This window comes from Macaca nemestrina, chromosome 11 (genome assembly GCF_043159975.1).
Source record: "Macaca nemestrina isolate mMacNem1 chromosome 11, mMacNem.hap1, whole genome shotgun sequence".
Classification (NCBI taxonomy): Eukaryota; Metazoa; Chordata; class Mammalia; order Primates; family Cercopithecidae; genus Macaca; species Macaca nemestrina.
In genome coordinates this window covers 101035284-101061283 of record NC_092135.1, presented here as the reverse complement: position 1 = coordinate 101061283, position 26000 = coordinate 101035284, and the positions used below count along the sequence as shown (strand labels likewise).

The following is a 26000-nucleotide window of genomic DNA, read 5'->3' as shown; positions in this document are numbered from 1 at the left end:
AAAAGAACAAAGTTGGAGGCATCACGCTACCTGACTTCAAACTATACTACAACGCTACAAGTAACCAAAACAGCATGGTACTGGTACCAAAACAGAAATATAGACCAATGAAACAGAACAGAGCCCTCAGAAATAATACCACATTTCCACAACCATCTGATCTTTGACAAACCTGACAAAAACAAGAAATGGGGAAAGGATTTCCTATTTAATAAATGGTGCTGGGAAAACTGGCTAGCTATATGTACGAAGCTGAAACTGGATCCCTTCCTTACACCTTATACAAAAATTAATTCAAGATGGATTAAAGAGTTAAATGTTAGACCTAAAACCATAAAAACCCTAGAAGAAAACCTAGGCAATACCATTCAGGACATAGGCATGGGCAAGGACTTCATGTCTAAAACACCAAAAGCAATGGCAACAAAAGCCAAAATTGAAAAATGGGATCTAATTAAACTAAAGATCTTCTGCACAGCAAAAGAAACTACCATCAGAGTGAACAGGCAACCTACACAATGGGAGAAAATTTTTGCAATCTACTCATCTGACAAAGGGCTAATATCCAGAATCTACAAAGAACTCAAATTTACAAGAAAAAAGCAAACAACCCTATCAAAAAGTGGGCGAAGGATATGAACAGACACTTCTCAAAAGAAGACGTTAATGCAGCCAACAGACACATGAAAAAATGCTCATCATCACTGGCCATCAGAGAAATGCAAATCAAAACCACAATGAGATACCATCTCACACCAGTTAGAATGGCAATCATTAAAAAGTCAGGAAACAGCAGATGCTGGAAAGGATGTGGAGAAATAGGAACACTTTTACACTATGGGACTGTAAACTAGTTCAACCATTGTGGAAGACAGTGTGGCAATTCCTCAAGGATCTAGAACTAGAAATACCATTTGATTCAGCCATCCCATTACTAGGTATATACCCAAAGGATTATAAATCATGCTGCTATGAAGACACATGCACACATATGTTTATTGTGGCACTATTCACAATAGCAAAGACTTGGAACCAACCCAAATGTCCATCAATGATAGACTGGATTAAGAAAATGTGGCACATATACACCATGGAATACTATGCAGCCATTAATAAAGATGAGTTCATGTCCTTTGTAGGGACATGGATGAAGCTGGAAACCATCATTCTCAGCAAACTATTGCAAGGGCAAAAAACCAAACACCGCACGTTCTCACTCATAGGTGGGAACTGAACAATTAGAACACTTGGACACAGGAACGTGAACATCACACACTGGGGCCTGTTGTGGGGTGGGGGGAGGGGGTGGGATAGCATTAGGAGATATACCTAATGTAAATGACGAGTTAATGGGTGCAGCACACCAACATGGCACATGTATGCATATGTAACAAACCTGCATGTTGTGCACATGTACCCTAGAACTTAAAGTATAAAATAAAAAAAATTTTTTAAAAACTATGATCCCTTGGAAATTTTTAGGTATATTAACCGTATCTTTAAAAATGATGCACAATTCTTTTCCTTTGCCTCCTCAATACTTCCTCATGTCAGTCAGATTTCAACATATGATTTAGGAGTCTCAGTTATGTAGTCATTAAATATCATTGCTTAAGTACTGCTCTTGGTTAAAGGGAACTCAAGGAACTTATTTCCCTGAAATAAAAGCATTACACTACAAATCAAAATCTAAAAGAATGTTCCCAGCATACGCAGGGACTACTGACCTTTTGTGTATTTGGTTTTTCTATTAATATACAGTTCTAAAATCAGCTTGTAAACTACGGCTCTGTACATCATTACTGAGAAATCAGATGGAAATATTTTAGAAAAAGAGCTACCTTTTGTGAGAAATTTTTGCAAGAGTTTCACTACTTGCTTTTTACATGTCCAACTAGAATGTCATTCATTTATTCATTCATTTATCCATTCAGGATAGAACTCCAGAAACACAAGTAGCTGAAGTCTTCCTTATCATTGTTCCTCTCTAATACAGCAGAGAATTACCTCTTGGCAAAAGACACAAAACAGTCACACAACACCATAAAGAATTAATGCATTTCTCTTCTAATGCATATTTTATTTAGGAACTCTAGTATCTGGTTCAAATTGTAAAGGTCTGGCTACCAAGCGTTTGGCAAGCACAGAGTTCACCTACAAAACTGAGCAACTAGAAGGAAAAAAAAGGTACTTAAATTTGGAGGTGTTTCATTTATTAAGCAGTAAAGCACTTACAATTTTTTTAACATCTCCCATACACTAAGTAGTACAGCAGGCATTTAAAAAATATATCATCCCATTTACTCCTTTACAACTATCCAGTGAAGAAAATTTAATTTCCCCCATTTTACAGGTTAGAAAAGGGAAGTTCTAAAGATGTATAATTTGCCCAGTCACACAGCTAGTAATGGATAATGCTGGAATTAAAATGTAAGAATACACGAATCCAGTATGTGCTCTTTCCACTACACTACAATGGCTTTAACTGTGTGCATAAATAAAATGGATCTTTAGTGGGCAAAAAGAGGAAAAGAGGAGCTTCGTCAGGATCAGTAAACTCAAAGTCATAAAGCAGTTAACACACACAAAAAGCCAAATTTTATACATCCTTATACAAACGCTCAGATCATTTCACTGCCAAAGGCCATAAAAAGAAAGATCCCCACAATAGAAACAATATTAATTAAATCTCAAGCTGAGTCACTTTCATGGTTAAGACGAGTTTGCTTTATTGAAACACCAGCATCTGGCCTATCTTGCCATTTGTACGGTATTTATTTATTAACACAACATACAAATGTATTAAGTAGTGGAGGAGTGCTGCAGCCAAATTACTTGGACTCTAATCCCTGCTCTGTCACTTTCTTACACAAGTCAGCCTATGTTTGCACATCAGTTTCTTCCTCTATAAAAATGAACATAATGATGTCTCACAGGACTGTTGTGAAAATAAAATAATCTAACCCATGTCAAAGGCTTAGAATGCCTAGCACATAGTATATGCTCAATAAGTATCAATAAATATTATTTTCATAATCTACTATATGTGCCCAAATCAGGAAACTCCCACAAAACAGTAATGTTCTATGCTATACATATCTAAGTGTTTCATGATCCCCTTTGCCACCTGATTTTAAATTTTATTCTTTTCATCTCAAATCTCTTTGCATTTACTATCTGTGTGACTTTCAGCAGGTTACTTCACCTCTCTGAGCTGTTCTTTGTCTATAAGATGAAGATAATACTTCCTACCTCATAGGGCTGTTGAGAGCACTAAATGAGATAATGCACAAAAGGCACTCAATAGTGCCTGACATTTAGCAAATGCTCAAAACATGTTGGTTACCACAATTATTATAATATAGACTTTGCCATCAAGTTGGTCATGATCCAATATAAGAAAATAATCCAAATGTTTACAAAATCAAGTTTACTGATTCTGTACTCAAGTATTCATCCAATCATCCCATCTGCCATTGATTAAGACAAATAATCTTTCTTTTTGGACTGTTAGGTAGTTCCCTACAATTTCTCCTATCTATACATACCTACTAACGAGATGTGTTAAATTTAAATCCATTCATCTCCTCTGTCCTGCCCAAATACTTTCAATGGCTCCCTATTAGTAAAGGATGAAGTCTGAACACTTAACTTAGAGCTGTGCTGTCCAATATGGGGGCCACTAGTCACATGTGATTACTTAAATTATGTTAAAGCACAGCAGATGTTTAGCTTCTCATAACACCCACTGACGTTTTGGGAGGCGTTAGAGAGGATAATGGAATTAAATGATCCATGCAATTTCCCCTAGTTCTTCAGAGACAAGGTTACAGCTAAGAATAGGGAGAATGCTTTATTTGCTCTATGCAATGATATTTGGATTACAGTATTCACTCAAGTTTTAAAACTATCAAATTTTACACGCATATAAATATTTCAATCATATGATGGGCAGTTCCCAACTTAAATATGAATTGAATTTTAAAAGTTCGTTTAAGTCAGTTATATTTATATTTTGTAACATCCTACCAAAAGAAGATAAATTCCCCCCACAGAAACATTATAAAAGTGATTAATCTTGTAAGTCAGCCCTCAAATTTTTCTGATACAATCTAGCAACTATAAAAAACATTTAGTGGCCGGGCGCGGTGGCTCACGCCTGTAATCCCAGCACTTTGGGAGGCCGAGGCGGGCGGATCACAAGGTCAGGAGATCGAGACCACGGTGAAACCCCGTCTCTACTAAAAATACAAAAAATTAGCCGGGCGCGGTTGTGGGCGCCTGTAGTCCCAGCTACTGAGGAGGCTGAGGCAGGAGAATGGCGTGAACCCGGGAGGCGGAGCTTGCAGTGAGCTGAGATCCGGCCACTGCACTCCAGCCTGGGCGACAGAGCGAGACTCCGTCTCAAAAAAAAAAAAAAAAAAATTTAGTAAGTACAGGCCGGCCGGGCACAGTGGCTCACGCCTGTAATTCCAGCACTTTGGGAGGCCAAAGCAGGCAGATCACCTGAGGTCAGGAGTTCAAGACCAGCCTGACCAACATGGAGAAATCCCATCCTACCAAAAATACAAAATTAGGCGGGCGTGGTGGTGCATGCCTGTAATCCCAGCTACTCAGGAGGTGAGGCAGGAGAACTGCTTGAACACGGGAGGTGGAGGTTTCAGTGAGCAGAGATCGCACCATTGCACTCCAGCCTGAGCAACAAGAGCGAAACTCCATCTCAAAAAAAAAAAAAAAAAAAAAAGCCAGGTGTGGTGACTCACACCTGTAATCCCAGCACTTTGGGAGGAGGCCAAGGTGGTTGGATCACAAGGTCAAGAGATCAAGACCATCTCGGCCAATGTGGTAAAACCCCATCTCTACTAAAAATACAAAAAATTATCTGGGTGTGGTGGTGCGTGCCTGTAGCCCCAGCTACTCAGGAGGCTGAGGCAGGAGGATCTCTTGAACCTGCGAAGTGGAGGCTGCAGTGAGCCGAGATCACTCTACCACACTCCGGCCTGGAGACAAAGCAAGACTCCGTCTCAAAAAAAAAAAAAAGTACAGGCCAACCATGTACGAACTAGGGACCATGCTAGACCATGACTATAAAGACAAATAAAATACAGTCTTGTCCTGAAAGTGCTCATTGTTCAAGAGAAAAGAGGTATAAACAAATAAATGCAAAACAGCCTGTGAAGCAACACAGTTGTGAAAAATACTGAAATAATACAAAGAAGGGAGTTATTGATTCTGTCAAGGGTTGGGGTAGTCCCAAACGCTCAAAACAGTGTCAAAGAATCAAAAACAGATACTCTCAGGGAGGGTCGGGGGAAGAGAGGAATCCAGACAGAGAGAGAACAGCAAGATATGTTCAAAGATGTACAACATTTGGTATCATTCCAGTGTGGAAATGATAGGAAGCAGTGGATAATCATATAGGATTATCAGAGTGGAGAAGTCAGCACTTCCTAACTCAGTCTTCATCCCAACACTGTTCACTTGAAAGATAATAGATACGATTGGAAAAGGTTTTTTAAAAAGGGTGGTGGGGGTTGTGACACTAGAAACTACTGATCATCATTTCCTAGATCTGGTATTTCATTATGAGTAATTTTTGCAAAAACCTGATAATTTCCTCATAATAACACCACTACTACTAGAAAGATTTGCAGAAGAGCTATCTATTATTCTCAATCCCACTTCCAGATTCTCAATTAAAAGTATATCCAGATACAGACTTTTTATGCTACTCATCCCAAGATGTTATGTAATGGATAGCGGCCTGTTAAATATAAACCTATTCCTTAGTACATGCCAACTTTCTGATATATGTATATTTCCCACAACAACTGAAAATACATACAACAAATTTGGGAATTTTCACATTTTAAAAGGTACAACTTCCGGCTGGGCATGGTGGCTCACGCCTATAATCCCAGCACTTTGGAAGGCCAAGGTGGGTAGATCACCCGAGGTCAGGAGTTCGAGACTAGCCTGGCCAACATAATGAAAACCTGTCTCTACCAAAAATACAAAAATTAGCCAGGCGTGGTAGTGTGCGCCTGTAGTCCCAGCTACTTGGGAGGCTGAGGCAGGAGAATCACTTGAGCCTGGGAAGTGGAGGTTGCAGTGAGCCAAGATGGCACCACTGTACTCCAGCCTGGGCAACAGTGAGACTCTGTCTACAAAAAAAAAAGCTACAATTTCCTTTGTGCTTTCTTTGGGTTTTTGTTCTTATCTTCTTAAATGGGTGAAGCAATAGTTACCTATTCCTGCATAAAAAATTACCCTAAAATTCAGCCGCTTAAAACAACAAACATTTATTATCTCACTGTTTCTTAGGGTTAGAATTCAAGAGTGGCTCAGGCTGGTGCTTCTGGCTCAGGACTTCTCATGATCTTGTAACAAACATGCCAACTAAGGTGACAGTCATATTAAAGCTTGACTGGGCTGAAGGAACCACTTAAACGCTCACTCATATGGTAGTTGGCAAGAGCCGTCCATTCTTTACAAGATGGGCCTCTCTATAGGGCTATTCATTACTGAACTTCTGGACTCCCCTGGAGTAAGCAATCAAAAAATAATAATAATAAAGGATAACTGAAGTGAAACAATAGTGTCTTTCATAGTCTAATTTCAGAAATGACTTACTATCACTTTTGCCAAATTCTACTGATCACACAGATCAACCATGGTACAATGTGGGAGGGGACTGTACACAAGAGTGTAAATACCATGAGGTGGGATCTGAAGATTGGCTACCACAAATGACTAGTTCATTAAGTTTTAGTCCTTTTTATTTCTAACATATGTACTTAAATTTTCCTAAGTAATTATGTAGCTGCCAAGTTCCAAAATGTAGTTTATTGTTCAATTTTTTTAAATTCCAGTTTTTCCCCCATTTCAACACAGTCTATTTCTTTTTCAAAACTGCTAGGTCACTTTTTTCATATTTCTATGATTCCAAGATTCTTAATATTTGACATCTTTGAAATCAAAATGCATCTCAAAATTGCCCTTAGAGAGGTAGCTGACATTTGTTCTTGCCTGTTCATGTGCAAACCTGGTAGTAGACTTCATATTGACATTCCTTCACTAGATTAACTTGTATAGTTAGTACTACGCATAAGTTTAACTAGCATTCAAAATGTCTTCAAAAAATTATACTGTGATTAGGCAATAAAATGAAATTGTGTACAAAGAAAGGCATTGAGAACAGAACAACATGGTATAATTTGACATGAACTTCAATGTTTTCAGATTCTGTGATATATAGAATCTGTTCAACTTTTTTTCTGAGATAGCAACAACAGCCCACTGCAGCTTCAACCTACTAGGTGTGAGTGATCCTCACACCTCAGACTCCCAAGTGGCTGTGACTATAGGCACACACCACCATACCTGGCTAATTTTTGAATTTTTTTTGTAGAGACAAGGCCTCACTATGTTGTGCAGGCTGGTCTCGAACCCCTGGGCTTGAGTGATCCTGTCATCCTGGTCTTCCAAAGTGCTGGGACTACAGGTGTGAGCCACTGTACCTGGTATATTTATTTTATAGTCTCTGCCTTCTAATATCAACATATGAAGTCCTTCTAGATCCATGTCTACTGTTGGTTCTCATTCCTGGCACTTTCCCCTGAAGTCCTAGCAGGAGGAGGAGAGTGAAGTGGGTTTGCTTAGAATCTAGTTGATCCTTATGCCAAAGGTGTAAGCTTCGGGAATCAGAAGGGAAATTCCGGTTAGTCCCTTGGCTTTACATTTGATATCTGTTCTTTATTATTATTGTAAATTGATCTTTATTATTATTATTTTGATCACTTACTCTGGGGGAATTTAGAAGTTCAGTACTGAGTAGCCCTATGGAGAGGCCCATCTTGTAAAGAACAGAAGCCTCTTCTAACCTCTACCCACTTACAAGGCCATGAAAACAAAAGCTCAAGTTCATCAGGCAAAAGAGAATTTCATTTACCTAAGTTTCTGCTTTCATTAAGATTTGGCTTCATAATGCCTTACCATGTTGCCAGTTTTTCAATGCTTTTAAGATGTTTCTTAAATTTTATCCAGAATGTCTAATAATTTTCAGAAAGGTTAGCCTAAACAACCTAGTCTACCTTATTGCCAGAAATGAAAATCTATACTTAAAGACCATTTTTCCATTATACTTCTTGGTCATGTCTTATGCTTGCCTGGAATATCTTCTGTAACTATTAAGCTACTATACAGTCTTTAAAACCTTGATTGATGCTACCTCTTCCACTAAGCTAAACCTGATGACTTCATCCCTCCATCTTGCTTTAGTTTACTTATTATCTGGACCTACAATCTAAGTGGGAAACTGAGTCTAGCTGGGAAAGCATGCCCTCAGATGGACTCACAGTCAATTAAATAGATGAAGGCAAAAATTTTGATGAAAGGAAAACCCATCACATCCAAGAGAGGTTTGGAAGCCACTTTAACACAAACAAAAGTAGTAATATTGTAAGAGGTGTATGTATACAAAATAGGCTTAGAATACACCAATTCCTAGTGAGAGAGGTTTCAAATTTTACTTTTTGTATGTTTTTATTAACTTTTTTTTTTTTTTTTGAGACAGGGTCTCACTCTGTTGCCCAGGCTGAAGTACAGTGGCAAAATCGCGGCTCACTGCAGCCTCAACCACCTGGGCTTAAGTGATTCTCCCACTTCGGCCTCCTGAGTAGCTGGGACCACAGGCACCTGCCATCATGCCCAGTTAAGTTTTGTATTATCTGTAGAGGCAGGGTTTCACCATGTTGCCCCAGGCTAGAATTTCTTAAAAAGTTTATGTAACTATCCATTCAGATAACTAATAAAGTTCTAGGTCTGATCAATATACTGTAGAAATATCACTGTTAAAATCAGCAGAACTGGCCCGCATCTGCAATGTTAGGTAAAATACGTCCTGTTGCATGAATTCTGTGTTTATATTGGAGTCTCACACATGGTGGTCAGGTAAAGAAGCTTCTGATGCAGGCTGGGCACACTGGCTCACGCCTGTAACCCCAACACTTTGGGAAGCTGAGGTGGGCAGAGCACTTGAGGCCAGGAGTTTGAGACCAGCCTGGTCAACATGGTAAAACCCCATCTCTACTAAAAGTACAAAAATTAGTCAGGCATGGTGGCACACCCCTATAATCACAGCTACTCAGGAGGCTGAGGTACGAGACTCACTTGAACTCGGGAGGTGGAGGTTGTAGTGAGCCGAGATTGCACCATTGCACTCCAGCCTGAGCAGGAGAGCAAGACTCTGACTCAAAAGTTTCTGATGCAGGTGTTTTTGGGAAGTCAGTCAAGTTATCAAAGGGTGCACTGTGGTCCAGGATACAGATGGTAGGGAAGGTTGTATATGGGAATGCTCTACACTTTCTGCTCAATTTTTCTGGGAACCTAAAACTGCTCTAAAAATATAATTTATAAACTTTTAAAAAATTAACCAAATAAAAAATAGGAAAATATACAATTCAAGTGCATACAGTAGGCACCCAATAAAAATGAGTCAAATGGGACTAAAGTTAATTCTTTAGGAAAGAAAAATATTATTACTGTAATGTATTAATTAAATATATTAACATGTATATATTAACATACAGACATATTACTATAACATTAACACTTGTCAAATGGAGTTTAAAATATTCCATGAAACTTGAAATAATCTTCAAGTTTCATGTCAAGTTGAAGTTTTTCAAATTAAATATATTAATAATTTATAGTAGTAAATGTAATTAATTTACATATGCATAAAGAACTAAAAGTCTCTGAATAATGAGATTTTCTGCAACTGACTTCCGGCATACCTGTATTTTCTAAATTTTCTACAATTAAGTTATATATCTTAATCGAAAAATTAAAGCTCAGCATCAAAGTAAAATATTACTATTTTTTTCTTAAAACATAAATCTAATCAAAAAGTCAGGCCAGATGCAGTGGCTCATACCTATAATTCCACCATTTTGGGAGGCCGAGGCATAAGGATTGCTTGGACCAGGAATTCAAGACCAGCCTGGGCAACATATCAAGATCCTGTCTCTTAAAAAAAAAAAAAAAATCGGGTCTGGTGCAGTGGCTCATGCCTGTAATTCCAGCACTTTGGGAGGCCAAGACGGGTGGATCACGAGGTCAAGAGATCGAGACCTTCCTGGCCAACATGGTGAAAACCTGTCTCCACTAAAAATACAAAAATTAGCTGGGCATGGTAGCACGTGCCTGTAGTCCCAACTACCTGGGAGGCTGAGGCAGGAGAATTGCTTGAACCCCAGAGGCGGAGGTTGCAGTGAGCCAAGATCACGCCATTGCACTCCAGCCTGCTGACAGAGCGAGACTCCATCTCAAAAAAAAAAAAAAAAAAAAAAAAAAAAAAAAAATTGTTCAGAAAATAGCCAGGTGTGGTGGCATACACTTGTAGTCCTAGCTGCTTGGAAGGGTGAGACAGGAAGATCACTTGACCCCACGTGTCCAAGGTTACAGGGAGCTACTACAATTATGCCACTGTACTCCAGCCTGGGTGACAGAGCAAGGCTCTGTGTCTTAAAACAGAAAGTCCATATATTTTTCATTTTTCTCCATAAAATAAAGTTCATTCACTAGAAAGGTTAAATTTTATATTTTGTACAGACAAAAATCACTCAATAAAAAAGAGGTATAAATTCACCTTACAGTGGCATCATAAATTATATACCTTTCTTACCATTCAAATGTTTAATGTCAGTAAAAATTATGTAGTAGTTAAACACATCAAACAAAACTACATTTTTTTTTTTTTTACCAGAGGTAAACTGTTTTGAAATGCTTGACTTTTGTGTGAAATGGGTATATCATTTAATCTTCTTTCAATCTGGGTGGATTGAAATCCACCCAGTCTGAATCTAAGTCACAAAACATCAAGAAAAATGTTGGTATCTCTTAGATACGGCTAAGAAAAAGTTATTTTTTCATTTTTTAAACAGCAGGGTCTGTATAAAATATATTTAAGAGTAGAACTCATTTTCATTAATGAAAACAAAGTGGCACATTATAATGTAAATTCCATTATTTTAAATAAGAGCTGATGAAGGGATGAGGAAGCAAGTGTTGCTAACTCTTGCCTGAATTCTGATACTTTCAAAGGATTTCAAATATGGCTATGGCACATTTCATAGTCAGTCTACATAGTTCCCCATATCTTAATAGATTTTGAGTGACTAGAACAAAATTGTCACAAAAAAACTGAATTATATTTCCACAAAAGAAATCAAGAGTTGGGGGTGGAGGGGTTAAAAATAAGAAGAAATCAAGGGTTTCTGTCAATAGCCAGGCTGAACATATATTAAAACACTACAAGGCATTAAACCTTGATCTAGAAGCACTTTACTTTACAACTTTAACAATGAAAGACTATTGAAAATTAAGTGGAACACCTGGATTCCAAATGAACCTACTTAAAATGCATAATGAGGATTCTACTAAAGGAGAATATTTAGGCCGGGTGCGGTAGCTCACGCCTTGTAATCTCAGTACTTTGGGAGGCCGAGGAGGACGGATCACAAGGTCAAGAGATCGAGACCATCCTGGCCAACATGGTGAAACACTGTCTCTACTAAAAATGCAAAAATTAGTTGAGTGTGCTGGTACACGCCTGTAGTCCCAGCTACTTGAGAAGCTGAGGCAGAAGAACTACTTGAACCCAGGAGGCGGAGGTTGCAGTGAGCCAAGATCATACCACTGCACTCCAGCCTGGAGATAGAGCAACACAAAGATTCTGTCTCAAAAAAAAAAAAAGGAGAATATTTACAATGGCAACTACTGAATACCAATAATTAAAGCAAGTAATAACAGTGATTCTTTTCAATTATGTGAAGTCTTAATAATATCATTTCTCTAGAGCATAATAGACTAATTATCCACATCTTAATGTATACACACATAAAACTATTCTTAGTAATTGTATAAGAGGTACAAACAGGTAATATTAGAAATAACAGCAGACCTAGAAAAAATGAATAAGGGAATAAAATATCTAACATTATAAATTACACTGATCTATGATTTAAAGAGGTTATACACACACAAAAAAACAGACATAAATATACATGTCTCAGCCCTAAATTCTGAAGATAACAGGAAAACCTAACCTTTTTCCTGCTAAAATGAGAAGCAAGACAAGTATACCCCTCATTTCCATTACTGTAGAATATTAGTTATAAGATAATATAACTAAATAAAAGAGAACTAGAAGCAGAAGAATGAGAAGCGGAGGGAAGTCCTCATTTTCGGTAGAGGACTTCCTAATGCAGAAGGCAAGCTGAGAGAGCTGCTCAGTCACAACGAAGTGTAGTCTCCAATGCCCACTTCAGACATAGCAAAAGGAAAATGATGGGAAAAAAAAAAAAAGAACCTCCAAGATACACAGTCAAGAGCAAGAGAGAAGACTAGCCACGGCAGGTACTGAGTCATATCATAGAACATTTCTTTGAGGATAGAGAAAGCGGGCAATATTTGCCCAATTGGATTTGCAGAGGACAGATACTAAGTGTCCTCTGAGTTCACAGATCATAATATCAAGAAAAACCACAATTGGATCTGATGTATACCACAGATTCCATGTTTCAAGACTGGTATCATGACTGGATGAGAGTTTTGGAGTTCTTGAGATAGATATGAAGTACATTTTGCATATAGGAGAAATATGAATAATTGTGCCTAGAAAGAAGACTGTGGTAGACTGGATCTTTGGTCCCAATTCTTTACTTGCTTGTAGCAAAACTTGCAACGTTATTTTGCAGAAAGGAAAAAAAAGCTGTAGCAAATGTACAGCAATCAAAGTATGTCAGATATAATAATTGTTCAAGGTTTGTTTCTAAAACTAAGGTCCGAGAATGCTCGGAGTTATCAGAAATATTTTCAGAGGTCTATAAGCTCCATATAGAAATTTTTAAAGTTTGCACTCCTGTTTTTATCAATTTTTAAATTAAGCATATTAGGGAAAACTACCTCGCGACTAGTATTGCTACTCGATTTCAAAGGTCACATTTGGATTGCTTCCAAGGGATTATCAGTGACAGTTCAATTTATAGAGCAATATTTTTCAAATTACAGATCTCTGGATTTACAGATGGATTCTTAGGTGTCTGAGAATTTTCAGACGCTCCAGAGCAGTGCCACACAAAGTGTGGTACACAGACCAATAAAGGTCCTTGGCCAGGTTAGAACAAAGATGAAGAGGAAACATCTACAAACTTTAGTAGCAGTTTAAGAGTAATTTTAAGTCTGTTGAATTTAATAATAAAAAATTAATATAAGGACTTACATTTTTAACTTTTTCACTCTTTTCAGAACTGCTTTTGCGAAAGCCACTAATATTTATTTATTTATTTATTTACTTACTTACTTACTTACTTCAGAGTCTCGCTCTGTTGCGCAAACTGGAGTACAGTGGTGCAATCTTGGCTCACTGCAGTCTCTGCCCCCCAGGTTCAAGCGATTCTCGAACTGCCTCAGCCTCCTGAGTAGCTGGGACAACAGGTGTGCACCACCACGCCCGGACAATTTTTGTATTTTTAGTAGAGACAGGTTTCACCATTTTGGCCAGGCTGGTCTCGAAATCCTGGCCCCAAGTGATGTGCCCACCTCGGGCTACCAATATTTAAACTGTCAAATCCAATATATGCTCAATAATGCTTTTCCTTTTTTTTTTTTTTTTCGAGACAGAGACTCACTCTGTTGCCCAGGCTGGAGTGCAGCGGCACACACTTGACCCACTGCATCCTCCACCTCTTGGATTCAAGTGATTATCTTGCCTTAGCCTCCTGAGTAGCTGGGATTACAGGTGCATGCCACCACACCCAGCTAACTTTTGTATTTTCAATAGAGATAAGGTTACATCATGTTGGCTAGGCTGGTCTCAAACTCCTGACCTCAAATGATCCGCCTGCCTTGACCTCCCAAAGTGCTGGGACTACAGCTGTGAACCACCATGCCCGGTCCGTAATACTTTTCTTGACTGCCATGTTGAATTTGACACCCCTGACTACTTTTTTCATTTCTTTTTTTCTTTTTTTTGAGACAGAGTCTTACTCTGTCACCCAGGCTGGACTAGAGTGGCATGATCCTGGCTCACTGTAGCCTCAAACTCCTGGGCTCAAGTGAATCTCCCACCTTGGCCTCCTAAAGAGCTAGGATTATAGGCATGAGCCACTGTACTCAGCCAATATCCCTTTACTTTCTGAGGCAACCCAGTCACTCCTGGCTCCTCTCTCATTTAAACTTACAAACTTTTCTTCCTCTGTCACATATTTATTTATTTACTTATTTAAATAACAGAGATGGGGTCTCACTGTTTTGCCCAGACTGGTCACAAAACTCTATCTTCTTCTTAAATGATAATGTTCTTCAGGACTTCCTTTTACCTTCTTCTCTTATTATTCTCATAATAACTCTCCAATAATTCCCAATATGACAACTCTCAAATCTTTATTTTCAGCACAGACCTCTCTTCTAAACTCCAGATATTGAGTATTTCCACCTGAATGTCCCACAAACACGGAGAAGTCAGCATGCCTACCTGAAAACCTAGTGATCTTGTCTAGCTAACTTTGTGAATGTGAAGACCACTTTTTTTTGTCCAAAACAAACAAACAAAACACAGGAAACTATTTCAGACTCTTACACATCTGCACATTATGCTCCACACCTACACTTAAGTACTATCAATTCCACCTGCTTTCAGGGAAATTTAAAGTTTGATGCTCAAAAGGAAAGAATTTAAAAAGTTAATGCATCTTAACAACTTTTTCATTTCAGGTCCACTGATAGAAACTATACATTTCTTGCTTTCATACCTAATTTCTGAAAACAAACATGTAAGTGGTAACTACTACTACTAGGCTGCTAATGATTTTGTTTTGTCTTCTTTAGAGTCAAAGAACATTACCTTCCTTACACACAAAGCCATTATTAAGTCACAGAAAATCGAGAGCCATTTTCATACTTTGCACATACCAGAGACTTATTAAATGTGGCTTAAATTATAAGGGTTGATGTGTATCGGTCCATCTTACTAAAAACTTATTTAGGATTATAACTAAAATTGCATTAATAAGTTAATAATTTTCTCATTAAATATTCACTAATTCCATTTTTCCAAATCTATGTACAAAAGAAATACTTGCCTTTTAACTGAATAAAACACCTCTAAATTCTATTTTCTTTTTGAAGCAAAACTTTTATTCTGAAAAGGAATTTTACTCTGAGCTCACTGCAAAACTATCTATTTCAGTCATATTCCAGATTTAGCAGGACAAAGGGCAAGAGCAGGAAATGGAGCATCATCAGCATCCAAAATAAATTTGGTTTAGAGTAGGGAGGACCCTCAAATCATTATTCAAGATAAATAAGCACTATGCTTGAAAGCAAAAATAACTACAGATGTAAAATCAGTTAAGACATACGTGAATACAGCTTCATTACTACTGATAAAATAGTAAGAGAATATTGCCCACTATTATTATATTAATACAAGGGTAAATGGAAGTAATCCTGATGCACACATGTCCATACCCACACATCTGCAAAATACTCATAAAGATTACATTTTTATCTCTCTTCCTCTTAAAATACATTTAAATAAAATCTTTTTTCCAAAAAATTTTTACAGATATGTAAAATAGTTATGTTTTTCTATTTGACAGATGAGAAAACTGAGATACAAAGAAACTAGGTTAACCTCTTTTAGGTCCTTAAGATCAGATACAGAACTGGGACTAACTATCACCTCTAATACTGTAGCTTCACAAAATTGTTCAGGGCAAATTCAATCTCAACAAAATAAAATAAAATGTTTTTAAATCTAATGACAAAAATGAACCATGGATTTCAATCTACACTGCCACATTTCAAAATGCTGTGCTTTTGAGTCACTTTGTATCTTTTTACTCAGTTAACGCATTTGATACTTTACACCAGACAGAACAAAAATAGCTTAATCTTATCTGACTTTGAGAGGCTAAGTTTCTTTCTTCTACATATTCTGGTGACCAACTAACTGCAGCACTCCCAAAAGGCTAAATGTCTAATAGAAATACATCCTTTAGTCTGTTCAAGGGTTGCAGTTGAGATAGGGAATTTATGATACATGTCTTTTTCTTTTCTTTTTTTTTTTCTTTTTGAGACGGAGTCTTCCTCTGTCGCCCAGGCTAGAGTACAGTGGCGAGATCTCGGCTCACTGCAACTTCTGCCTCCCAGGTTCAAGCGATTCTCCTGTCTCAGCCTCCCGAGTAGCTGGGATCACAGGTGCCCACCACCATGCCCGGCTGATTTTTTTGTATTTTTAGTAAAGACAGGGTTTCCCCATTTTAGCCAGGTTGGTCTTGAACACCTGACCTCATGATCCACCCACCTCGGCCTCCCAAAGTGCTGGGATTACAGGCATGAGCCACTGTGCCCGGCCGATACATGTCTTTTTCTACACACATATATGAATCTCAAAACGTTGTATATAATAATATAGAAAGAAAAATTGTTCTCAGCACCATCTCTCTTACTGTATGCTAAGTGAATATCAAGAAATACAGTGAATAACATAGTGCCTACAACAAATATAGATACTAATTTTTTCTTTTTTTGAAATGGGGTTTCACTCTGTCACCCAGGCTGGAGTGTAGTGGCGCAATCTCGGCTCAATGCAATCTCCACTTCCCAGGCTCAAGCAAACCTCCCACCTCAGCCTCCTGAGTAGCTGGGACCACAGGCATGCATCATCATGCCTGGCTAATATTTTGTATTTTTGGTAGAGATGGGGTTTCACCAGGTTGGTCTCAAACTCCCAAGCTCAAGTGATCCACCTGCCTCAGCCTCCCAAAGTGCTGGGATTACAAGCATGAGCCACCACGTCTGCCCTGAAATCTTTAGACATTAAAAAAAATACTGGGCCGGGCGCAGTGGCTCAGGCCTGTAATCCCAGCACTTTGGGAGCTGAGGAGGGTGGATCACCTGAGGTCAGGAGTTCAAGACCAGCCTGGCCAACATGGTGAAACCCTGTCTCTACTAAAAACAAGAGTTCAAGACCAGCCTGGCCAACATGGTGAAACCCCATCACTACTAAAAATACAAAAATTTAGCAGGGCCTGGTGGCATGCGCCTGTAATCCCAGCTACTTGTGAGGCTGAGGCAGAAGAATAGCTTGAACCCAGGAGGTTGGAGGTTGTGGTGAGCCAAGATCAAGCCACTGCACTCCAGCATGGGCCACAGAGTAAGACTCCGTCTCCAAAAAAAAAAACGAAAAGAAAAAAAAAAAAACAAAAAACCTGTACACTTAAGTACTAGTATTAAAATACTTCTATATTTAAGAAAAAGACACTCAGACAAGAAGTAGTTAACTACTGAAGTAAAATCCAGATACAAGATTAAACCTGTTCACATTAATGTTTAACTTATAAGAGCTATAAGAAATGTGCTGCTAATCAAATCCTTGACCCTGGGTGGGGACAACCATTTGAAGGCAAGAAGAGTTCAGACTATACAATTTGTTTTTTTTCCTTTTTTTTGAGACAGAGTCTTACTCTGTTGCCCAGGCTGGAAGGCAGTGGTGTAATCTCAGCTCACTGCAACCTCTGTCTCCTAAGTTCAAGCAGTTCTCCTGCCTCAGCCTCTCGAGTAGCTGGGATTACAGGTACATGCCACCATCCCCGGCTAATTTTTGTATTTTTAGTAGAGACGGGATCTCACCATGCTGGCCAGGCTGGTCTCAAACTCCTGATATCAAATGGTCTATCCACCTCAGCCTTCCAAAGTGCTGAGATTACAGGCATGAGCCACTGCGCCCTGATTCAGAAACTTGAATTAATAGTCTTATACACTGGTGAAAGAATCTTTAGACAGCAGGAATGTTGGGTGATTAGAAATCATCCTGCTTGTATTATGTAATAACTACATAAGGTTTACAAAGTAATCTATTAGGAAGAAGACACATGTTTCTAACAATGCAATTAAAGCCTATTCCTAGAAGGAGAAAGTAAAAAGTTAGACCTGAAAAGTCTGGTAACAAACCAAATTGCATAACACAAAGAAATGGTAAGTATGTGAGATGACAGATATGTTAATTAGCCTGATTTGATGATTCCACAATGTGTGCATGTATCAAAACATTACATTGTACCCCATAAATACATACAATTATTATCAATTAAAAATAAAATCAAATAAATTGCCAAGTTTTATACTCAAATTCTTTCAAACATTGGGACTCCATCTGCTAAAAACTGAAACTAGTAATTTATTTTAATTCTACTTAAAGGACTTTAGTCACTAGTATTTAGGCTTACAACTGAACCCAGGCAGAAGACATATATATTCCATTAGCATTCTTTCAGCATTGCTATGACCAAGGAGTATTACCCAAGGGTTATTTCTGAGGTAGTACTACCTACTAGACCTACTGAACTTTTGTAATGTTCAGGGGCAACTTTTAAAACATGACATAGAAATGCTGTGATGGTAGGCACCTTAATATTGACCTATTGTTAATACACTGTGGAATATCTGTGCCAAGGTTAGCACTATGGCAAACATGGAGGTCTTAACCTTACTGCCCGGAAGCAGTCCTTCAAAAATCTTCCAAGGTATCTTCTTTAATCAAGTATGTACACAATGTTTTCTGTAGACATCAAACCAGTCAGGGCAACAAAAGAGCAGACACTTTAATCATTAAAAATGGACTTTATATCCTAGAAAAACAATTGATCATCTTGGGAGGATGCTAGTAAATTAACTCATTGTGAAAACTGACAAAGAGAATCAAACATATATGCTGTCTGCCTTCCCTTTAAGGAACTGTAATCAAATGCTGAGACAGTTCTCAATATAAATTACACAGTTTTGCAAAATCCTAATAAAATAACGCATATAGGCAAAAATCACAGATGGCCACTACACTAATAAATTACTCTAGCCCTCCACACCCAAAACAGAACCCAAATCAATCAAGCCCCTGTTTGGTCAGTTTTCAGATACTAGAAGAGAGGAACAATTAAATAAAATCAAGGGAATTCAATGAGTAAAACATTCAAACTGTAGAAAACTCTAAAGTCAAAATCTGGTTTCCTCAACATATAAATAACAAAGAATAAAACTATGGTGAAGGGGAGCCTACAGATGAAAATGTTTAGCAGATATTTTCAACAAAATACATGTGTAGTTTGTTTTAAATATTGAGTCAAACAGTGGGAAAACATGAATATTAAGACACTAGCAGGAAAGTTGGAACACTGATCACATATTTGATAATTTTAAAAATTGTGTTGTGATTGTTTTTAAGAGGAGTTATACATATTTAAATATTTATAGATAAGGTCATAAATTGTCTGGGATTTGCTTTAAAATAATTAGGAGATAGGGCAAATTCACACTTATACATAAACTGTGACTAAACATGAGCTGGTAATAGTCGAAACTGGGTGATAGATACAAAAGAGTTCACTATAACGTCTTCTCTACTTGGTGCATGCTTGAAAAATTCCACAATAAAAGTTTTAAAAACAAAGAACTAGAAAGTTCTACATAACAATCTACAGAGTAAGAACAACAACAACAACAAAAACTGCTTGTCCCTCAGAGGTCAAAACAAACAAAAATCTTAATAGAGAGTTAGATAAGCATTCTTCCTGTATATACATACACGCACACACGCTTACTCAACAAATGAGAAAAACCGAGACCAAAAGAGGTAAGTCTTGTTCAAGGTTACAAAACAAAGCAGCAGCAGAGCCAAAACTAAACTACAATTTCAAGCCCACAAAGAGGTCTAAGAAGCTTTTGAAACTAAGTGGTAGAAAATATTTTCATAAGAAGATCTGAGACCTCAAGTGGTCTGAAAGCTCATTAAAAGTGTAAAAAAAAGCCTTAAAAGTTTGTCAGGTGAGAAAAAAAGTCAGCTGGTTTGAGAGGCTAAATGCTAGAGTGAGAATAATAAGGCAAAAAGTATAGAGAACAACTGGGTACAGTATTTGGTAGTCATCCTCACTAGAAAGAAAATTTAAATCTATGAGGTATATTTGGTAGCTCCCTGATTCAAGGTGTCTGCAGAAGAGAATGTTGTCTACCTTACAAAAAGCTTATTCATGAACCGGTAAAATATAAAATCATATTTTTAAATAAATACTCTTCAAAAACAAGTGAAAAAAATTTTAAGTCTTATTAAGCACACAATATTATTTAAATCTTAAACCTAAAAATGAGATTTATATTCCTGTCCAAGAAGAGATAGGCTTCAAAATCTGACAGTGAAGGGCCTTCATTATTGAGGATTAACATTTCAAAAGAGAAGGGATGCACATTTATATTAAAAGTCATTAAGAAGAATAAAATTCAGTGTATGCCAATGAACTATACTATCTGTTTAATAAGCTTTAATATTAAATTTAATAGTAAATCTACCTAAAAAGAATATAACCTATTAATGAGACATGTAACCTCATTCACCAATGTCATTTTGAAAACAGTAAAACCTAGTAAATTTGATATATTTTTAAATAAATCATTTTCAAACTACTGGGTATTCATACTAAAACTTAATTTTAATTTTTGGTTAACGTGTTAGTGACTATTTTCAAAAGTGGTGAATTGGATTCCTTTTTTATTGGAAGCATCTATTTTTAAAAAGACATTTCTGGTATCAAATTACACAAGACTAAAAACTATTTTAAACATTCATATTAAGCATTTCAAAGTATATGTCCTTTAGTGATTATAATATATATCAAACCAGGAGGTCAAAGAAAATTCCAGTGTAATCTCTAAATTTAATATGACAGATAAATGAGACCACTGTTAAATAATAATCTGCCTTTTAAGGAGCATGAAAGGATAATGCAGAAACAGAAGCTGTGACTTGAGAACTTCACCACACAGACTTAAATTAACTCAAATAGTACATTATGGGTGTTTCTCTGACCCTTGCCAGTATCTTCAAAGCAATAATGTACCTCCCCCACTTCAAAAACATGTTTTTAAGGAGTACTCTTCTCAATAACTTAAAGCTATCAAGTAAAAATTCACATAAAGACAAGGAGGGGAAAGAACATTATTTCTGAGTGACAAAAATATTAAGGAGTAAAAATGGATAAAAGTATGCACTTGAGTCAGGTAGTACTGTGTTTCTCTGCTACTCACTACTCCTGTATCCCTTGCATCAGTTTTCCCATCCGTAAAGGGGATGATCACAATATTCACCTCACAGTATTGTGGTGTGAGGAAATGAGGCAATGCTCAAAGAGTGCTAACTTAGTGGGAGTCACACAGTACGCAGTTCAATCAATAACCTTGTGATGCAATTTCAAAGGTTCATTCCAAGAAAAATGCTTAATGCCCTTCTCATAAAAATGTCTCTATCCTACACTCACTTGTGGGAGAAAATGAAAAACACAAACAAAAATAAAAATATTTTATTTTTCTCTTAAGGGCATAATTTTACTTATATAATTTTAGGATCATTTGGGGATAAGTATCAAATAAAAGCCACACCCTACAGTTTTTAACAGTATGCCAATATTGTATGTGTGTTCAAACCTGAAAAAGAGGAAAACAGAAAATCCTTTAAGTGCTTTTAAGTTTGGGGTTATTCGTATGACTAAATACACTATTATCTGTTAAATAAAGTGTTAATACTGCCAGTCACAAATTTTATAATAAAGTATTTTAAAACATAAAAATAAAAAGGAAAGCAATTACCTTTGTACAATAAAGCATCCAAAGTTCAAAGAGCCTCTCTCTGGATGCCATTCTGGCTTTTCACTCTGGCACTTTAAGTTTTCCTTAAAAAAATTATGTTCAAGACTACAGCATGTTCATTTTATTTTCCAAGTTTTTCAGCCGTTACAGTAAAGCTCATAGCAGTAAGGAAAGCAAAAAGAAGTGAAACAAATGGACTGTCCTCTGGTTAAAAACAAAAAGGCAATTTCAGCAGTCACTCCAACATCTCTTCATTGGCGGTAGCTGGGCAATTAAATAAATCTGTGAAAGAGAAAAACATCCACAGGTTAGAAAAAGAGGCCGTATTTAAAAATCTAGCCTTATCAGAAACGAAAGAAGATGTATCTTCTTCACTTTCCACAAACAACCCGCTATACTTTCACATGGACTGATTAGATTTCATAGAAACTTGTGTTTCAGGAAGACATTACAGCTAACACAATATGTCACATCATAGAATCCTCTAGGGCAGACAGACTCCTAGAGATGGGTACATGTTCATAACCAAAAATGCGTCCAGTGAGAATAAGAAACAAGACTCCCTTCCCACTCATACCTTTTCTACAGACACAAGGAAAAGGTCCACATCTCAGACATTTCAAATACATCAAAGCTCTTAGAATGTTCTTGTTCTGGTCTCCTCTTCAAAGTTGTTGGGGCCAGGCGCGGTGGCTCACGCCTCTAATCCCAGCACGTTGGGAGGCCCAAGTGCGTGGATCACCTGAGGTCACGAGTTCGAGACCAGACTGGCCAACATAGTGAAACCCTGTCTCTACTAAAGAAATACAAAAAATTAGCCGGGCGTGGTGACGGGCAATCCCAGCTACTCAGCAGACTGAGGCAGGAGAATTGCTTGAAACCGGGAGGCAGAGGTTGCAGTGAGCCGAGATCGCGCCACTGCACTCCAGCCTGGGCGACAGAGCAAGACTCCGTCTGGGGGCGGGGGAAAAAAAAAAGTTGTTGGGACTGTTTGCTATGTTGCAGGGCAGGGCGTGGGGGTGGGGGAGGGATTCCCAGTTCGTTTGTTCTAACAATCCTCTGAGAGTGGAAGTCCACCCGCCCACCTGGCCTCTCCACCTCTCCATCCAAGAGAAGTGGGCACGCACGCACCGGAGAGGAACTTCCCGAAGAAGCGTCCAGGTGTTTGCGGGAATCTTTAAATTTCCTCCTCGCATCCCAGACAACACAAACAGAGGCAAACTTAAGGTGTGCCAAGCTGCCAAGAGAAGCTCTAGAACTGAGGAACGCGGACTCGGCGCCTCCCGACCGCGATCCCAGCCTGCACTACAGTATCGAAACACGCCCGGACAGCCTAGCCCACTCACAGCCGCCCCTCACTCTGCAGACCCTCCACCACCAAGCACCGGGGCCCTCCCATTTCTCGCCATGCCGCCCCCTCTTCCCAACGGCCCGCTCCCCATCACCGCGCTCACATTGGGTGCCGCGCCGCAGCCGCCGCCCCGCCGCCGTCTAACTGCTTCCCTCGCCCCCTTCCCAAGGCGAAGCCCCGTGTCACCCCGCAGCCAGGAAGGCGGGCGGGCGGGACATGGGGGCGGGGCGCGAGGCCGGGAGGAGCCGGGGGCGGGGCTGCCCCCTCGGCTAATCATTTCGGCCGCTGAGGATTTACCCAGCCCTCGGGCGGCAGCTGTTCAATGGTCGCGTAGGCTGGGGATGGGCGGGGTGACTTGAAGCCCCGCCCCAGCATACCTGCGCAGCCGCAGTCGACAGGCTCTGGCTGCCCATCCCTTGGCGGGCGCCGGCCGCGGCCCTGGAGCCAGCCTTCCCCCAGCTGGACTAGGAGGAGGGCTGACGTGCCGACGTCTACGCCCGCCCCGCTTTTCGCTGATGGCGTCATTTCCGTCAGTCATCTGAGGGCGTGAGACCCTACCGTGTTAAAGGGGATTTTGTTTTGACTTATTTGTAGAACCGAGATTGGTCCTGGGAATTTAGAGTAATGTAAAAAGACAAAACACACACACCAACCCCCCCCAAGAAAAATATCCTTTTCCTTTTGTGCCTGCTTTCGTCGTCACCGAGTGTCATATCCAAAGGGCTTATTTTACCACCAAAGACTTAGAAAGGGTTTTGCTTTTTCAGAAAAGAAGCAAAAGGCGTTTACTAGCTATAGACAACTTTCAGAGAGATTTTGTTTTGTATAAGGAAAAACGCGTAAGATAACTCACCTTTGTTAAACCTAAACATTTCCACAACTTTTTATTGTGAAAGATTTCAAGTATATTCAAAAGTAAACTAGTATTGTGGTAGAATTCTTAGTTTACTGTCACCCAGCTTCAAAAATGATCAACTAATGTCCCATCTTGTTTCATTTGTAACAACGATCCACAAATTGCCTGTGAAGAGCCAGAGAGTAGACGAGGCGCAGTGGCTATCGCCTGTAATCCCAGAATTTTGGGAGGTCGAGGCGGGCGAATCCCTTGAACTCAGGAGATCAGCTTGGGCAACAGAATGAGACCCTGTCTCTGCAAGAGAAATTTTAATTAGCTTGGCGTGGTGATACACGCCTGTAGTTTCAGCTACTTAGAAACTAAGGTGGGAGCATCGCTTGAGCCTGGGAGTCAAGGCTGCAATGAGCTCCGATGGCGCCACTGTACTCCAGCCTGGGCGACAGAGCGACACACTGTCTCAAAAAATAAAAATAAAATAAAAAGAGCCAGACAGTAAATATTATAGGCTTTGCAGCCCATTCTGGTTGCAACTTGCTTAACGAAAATCAAAAGAACAATATTTTACGATATGTGAAAATTAGACGAAATTCAAATTCAAGTTTCAGTGTCCTAAAATTTTATTGGAACACAACCATGCCCATTCCTTTAGTATCGTCTATAGCTTCTTTCACTCTACCATGGCAGAATTGAGAGTAGTTGCTTGCAAATTACGCCTTCAATTTTTTATCCTGAAATTACATTTTACATTCAGCACTTCTTGGTTATCCATTAGGCATGTGAAATTTATATGTCAAAACTTTGGGGGGAAAATATACTCTTCCTGTGGGATTCCCTATTTTAGTACTTAGCAACTCCATTCTTGCACAAGAACCTAGGAAGTGTGCTTGCCACCTTCCTCATGTACTTCACATCCAATCTAATCTTTTCAGCTATATCTCCAAAATATATCTAACCATCTCTCCACACTTTCTTCCTTAAATGGATGGTGGTAACTATTTAAAATAGTAGTAGTAACCACTATCTTTCTTTTCCTTTTTTTTTTTTTTTTTTTAATTAGAGGCAGGGGCTTCGTATGTTGTCCAGGCTGATCTCGAACTCCTGAGTTCAAGAGAGCCTCCTGCCTCTGCCTTCTGAAGTGCTGGGACTCCAGGTGTGAGCCATTGCACCTGGTCGTGGCTACTGTCTTTAAAATGGTTTAAGTTACTACAAAATATTTTCTAGCTTATTGTAGTAGCCTTCCAACGTGTTTCCCTGACTCTGCCCATGACTCTACCCCCAATCTATGGATTATTCTCAACACAGCAAACAGAGCGATCTTTTAACATGGAAGTAAGGTGTCACTTCTCTGCTAAAAAGCTTCCAATGGCTTCCCATTCCACTTTAAAAGGCCTGCAAGGACCTACTTCATTTTCCTCCAACATTTTCCTCTCTGACTTCTCCAAGTATTCTGGCCTTTCTTACCTTACTTGAGACACGACTTCTTTGCTGCTTTTCAAAGGCACAAAGCACACTCCAGCCTTAGGGATTTTCACATGCTATCCCTTCTACCTGGATGTCTCTTTCCCCAGATGTCTGCACAAAATCTCTTTTTTTTTTTTTTGAGATGGAGTCTCGCTCTGTCACCCAGGCTGGAGTGCAGTGGCATGATCTCGGCTCACTGCAACCTCCATCTCCCAGGTTCAAGCAATTCTCCTGCTTCAACCTCCCAAGTAGCTGGGATTACAGGCGCCCACCACCACACCTGGCTAATTTTTGTATTTTTAGTAGAGATGGGGTTTCACCATGTTGGCCAGGCTGGTCTCAAACTCCTGACCTCAGGTGATCCACCTGCCTCAGCCTCCCAAAGCGCTGGGATTACAGGCATGAGCCACTGCGCCTGGGCTGCACAAAACCTTTAAGAACCACCTTATCCGGGCTGGGTGCAGTGGCGAACACCTGTAATCCCAGCACTTTGAGAGGCTGAGGCAGGATTGCTTGAGGCCAGGAGTTCCAGATCAGACTGAGCACACCAGTGAGACCCCCACCTCTATTTAAAAAAATGAGAAAAAAATTAGCCCAGTGAGGTGGTACTTGCCTGTAGCCCTACCTACTTGC

The 26000-nt window shown here is 39.1% G+C and overlaps 1 protein-coding gene across 8 annotated transcripts in view; it reads right to left on the bottom strand.

The window, feature by feature from the left end:
• LOC105468283 (neurobeachin like 1) overlaps window positions 1–23296 on the bottom strand; it is a 211202-nt gene extending 187906 nt beyond the window's left edge. For 3 of the 8 annotated variants that reach the window (XM_071073222.1, XM_071073227.1, XM_071073226.1), the window contains exons 1-3: window positions 23154–23280; window positions 22277–22495; window positions 21700–21981 (exon numbers count right to left, since the gene is read on the bottom strand). In XM_071073222.1, coding sequence (XP_070929323.1) covers window positions 21700–21750 — 51 coding nt within the window. In that variant the 5' untranslated portion in view covers window positions 21751–21981; window positions 22277–22495; window positions 23154–23280. Of the gene's footprint in view, window positions 1–21699; window positions 21982–22276; window positions 22496–22830; window positions 22937–23153 lie in introns of all 8 variants that reach the window. The other 5 variants (XM_071073223.1, XR_011609986.1, XM_071073224.1 and 2 more) reach the window with 5 other exon arrangements.
• Window positions 23297–26000: the final 2704 nt, after the last annotated feature.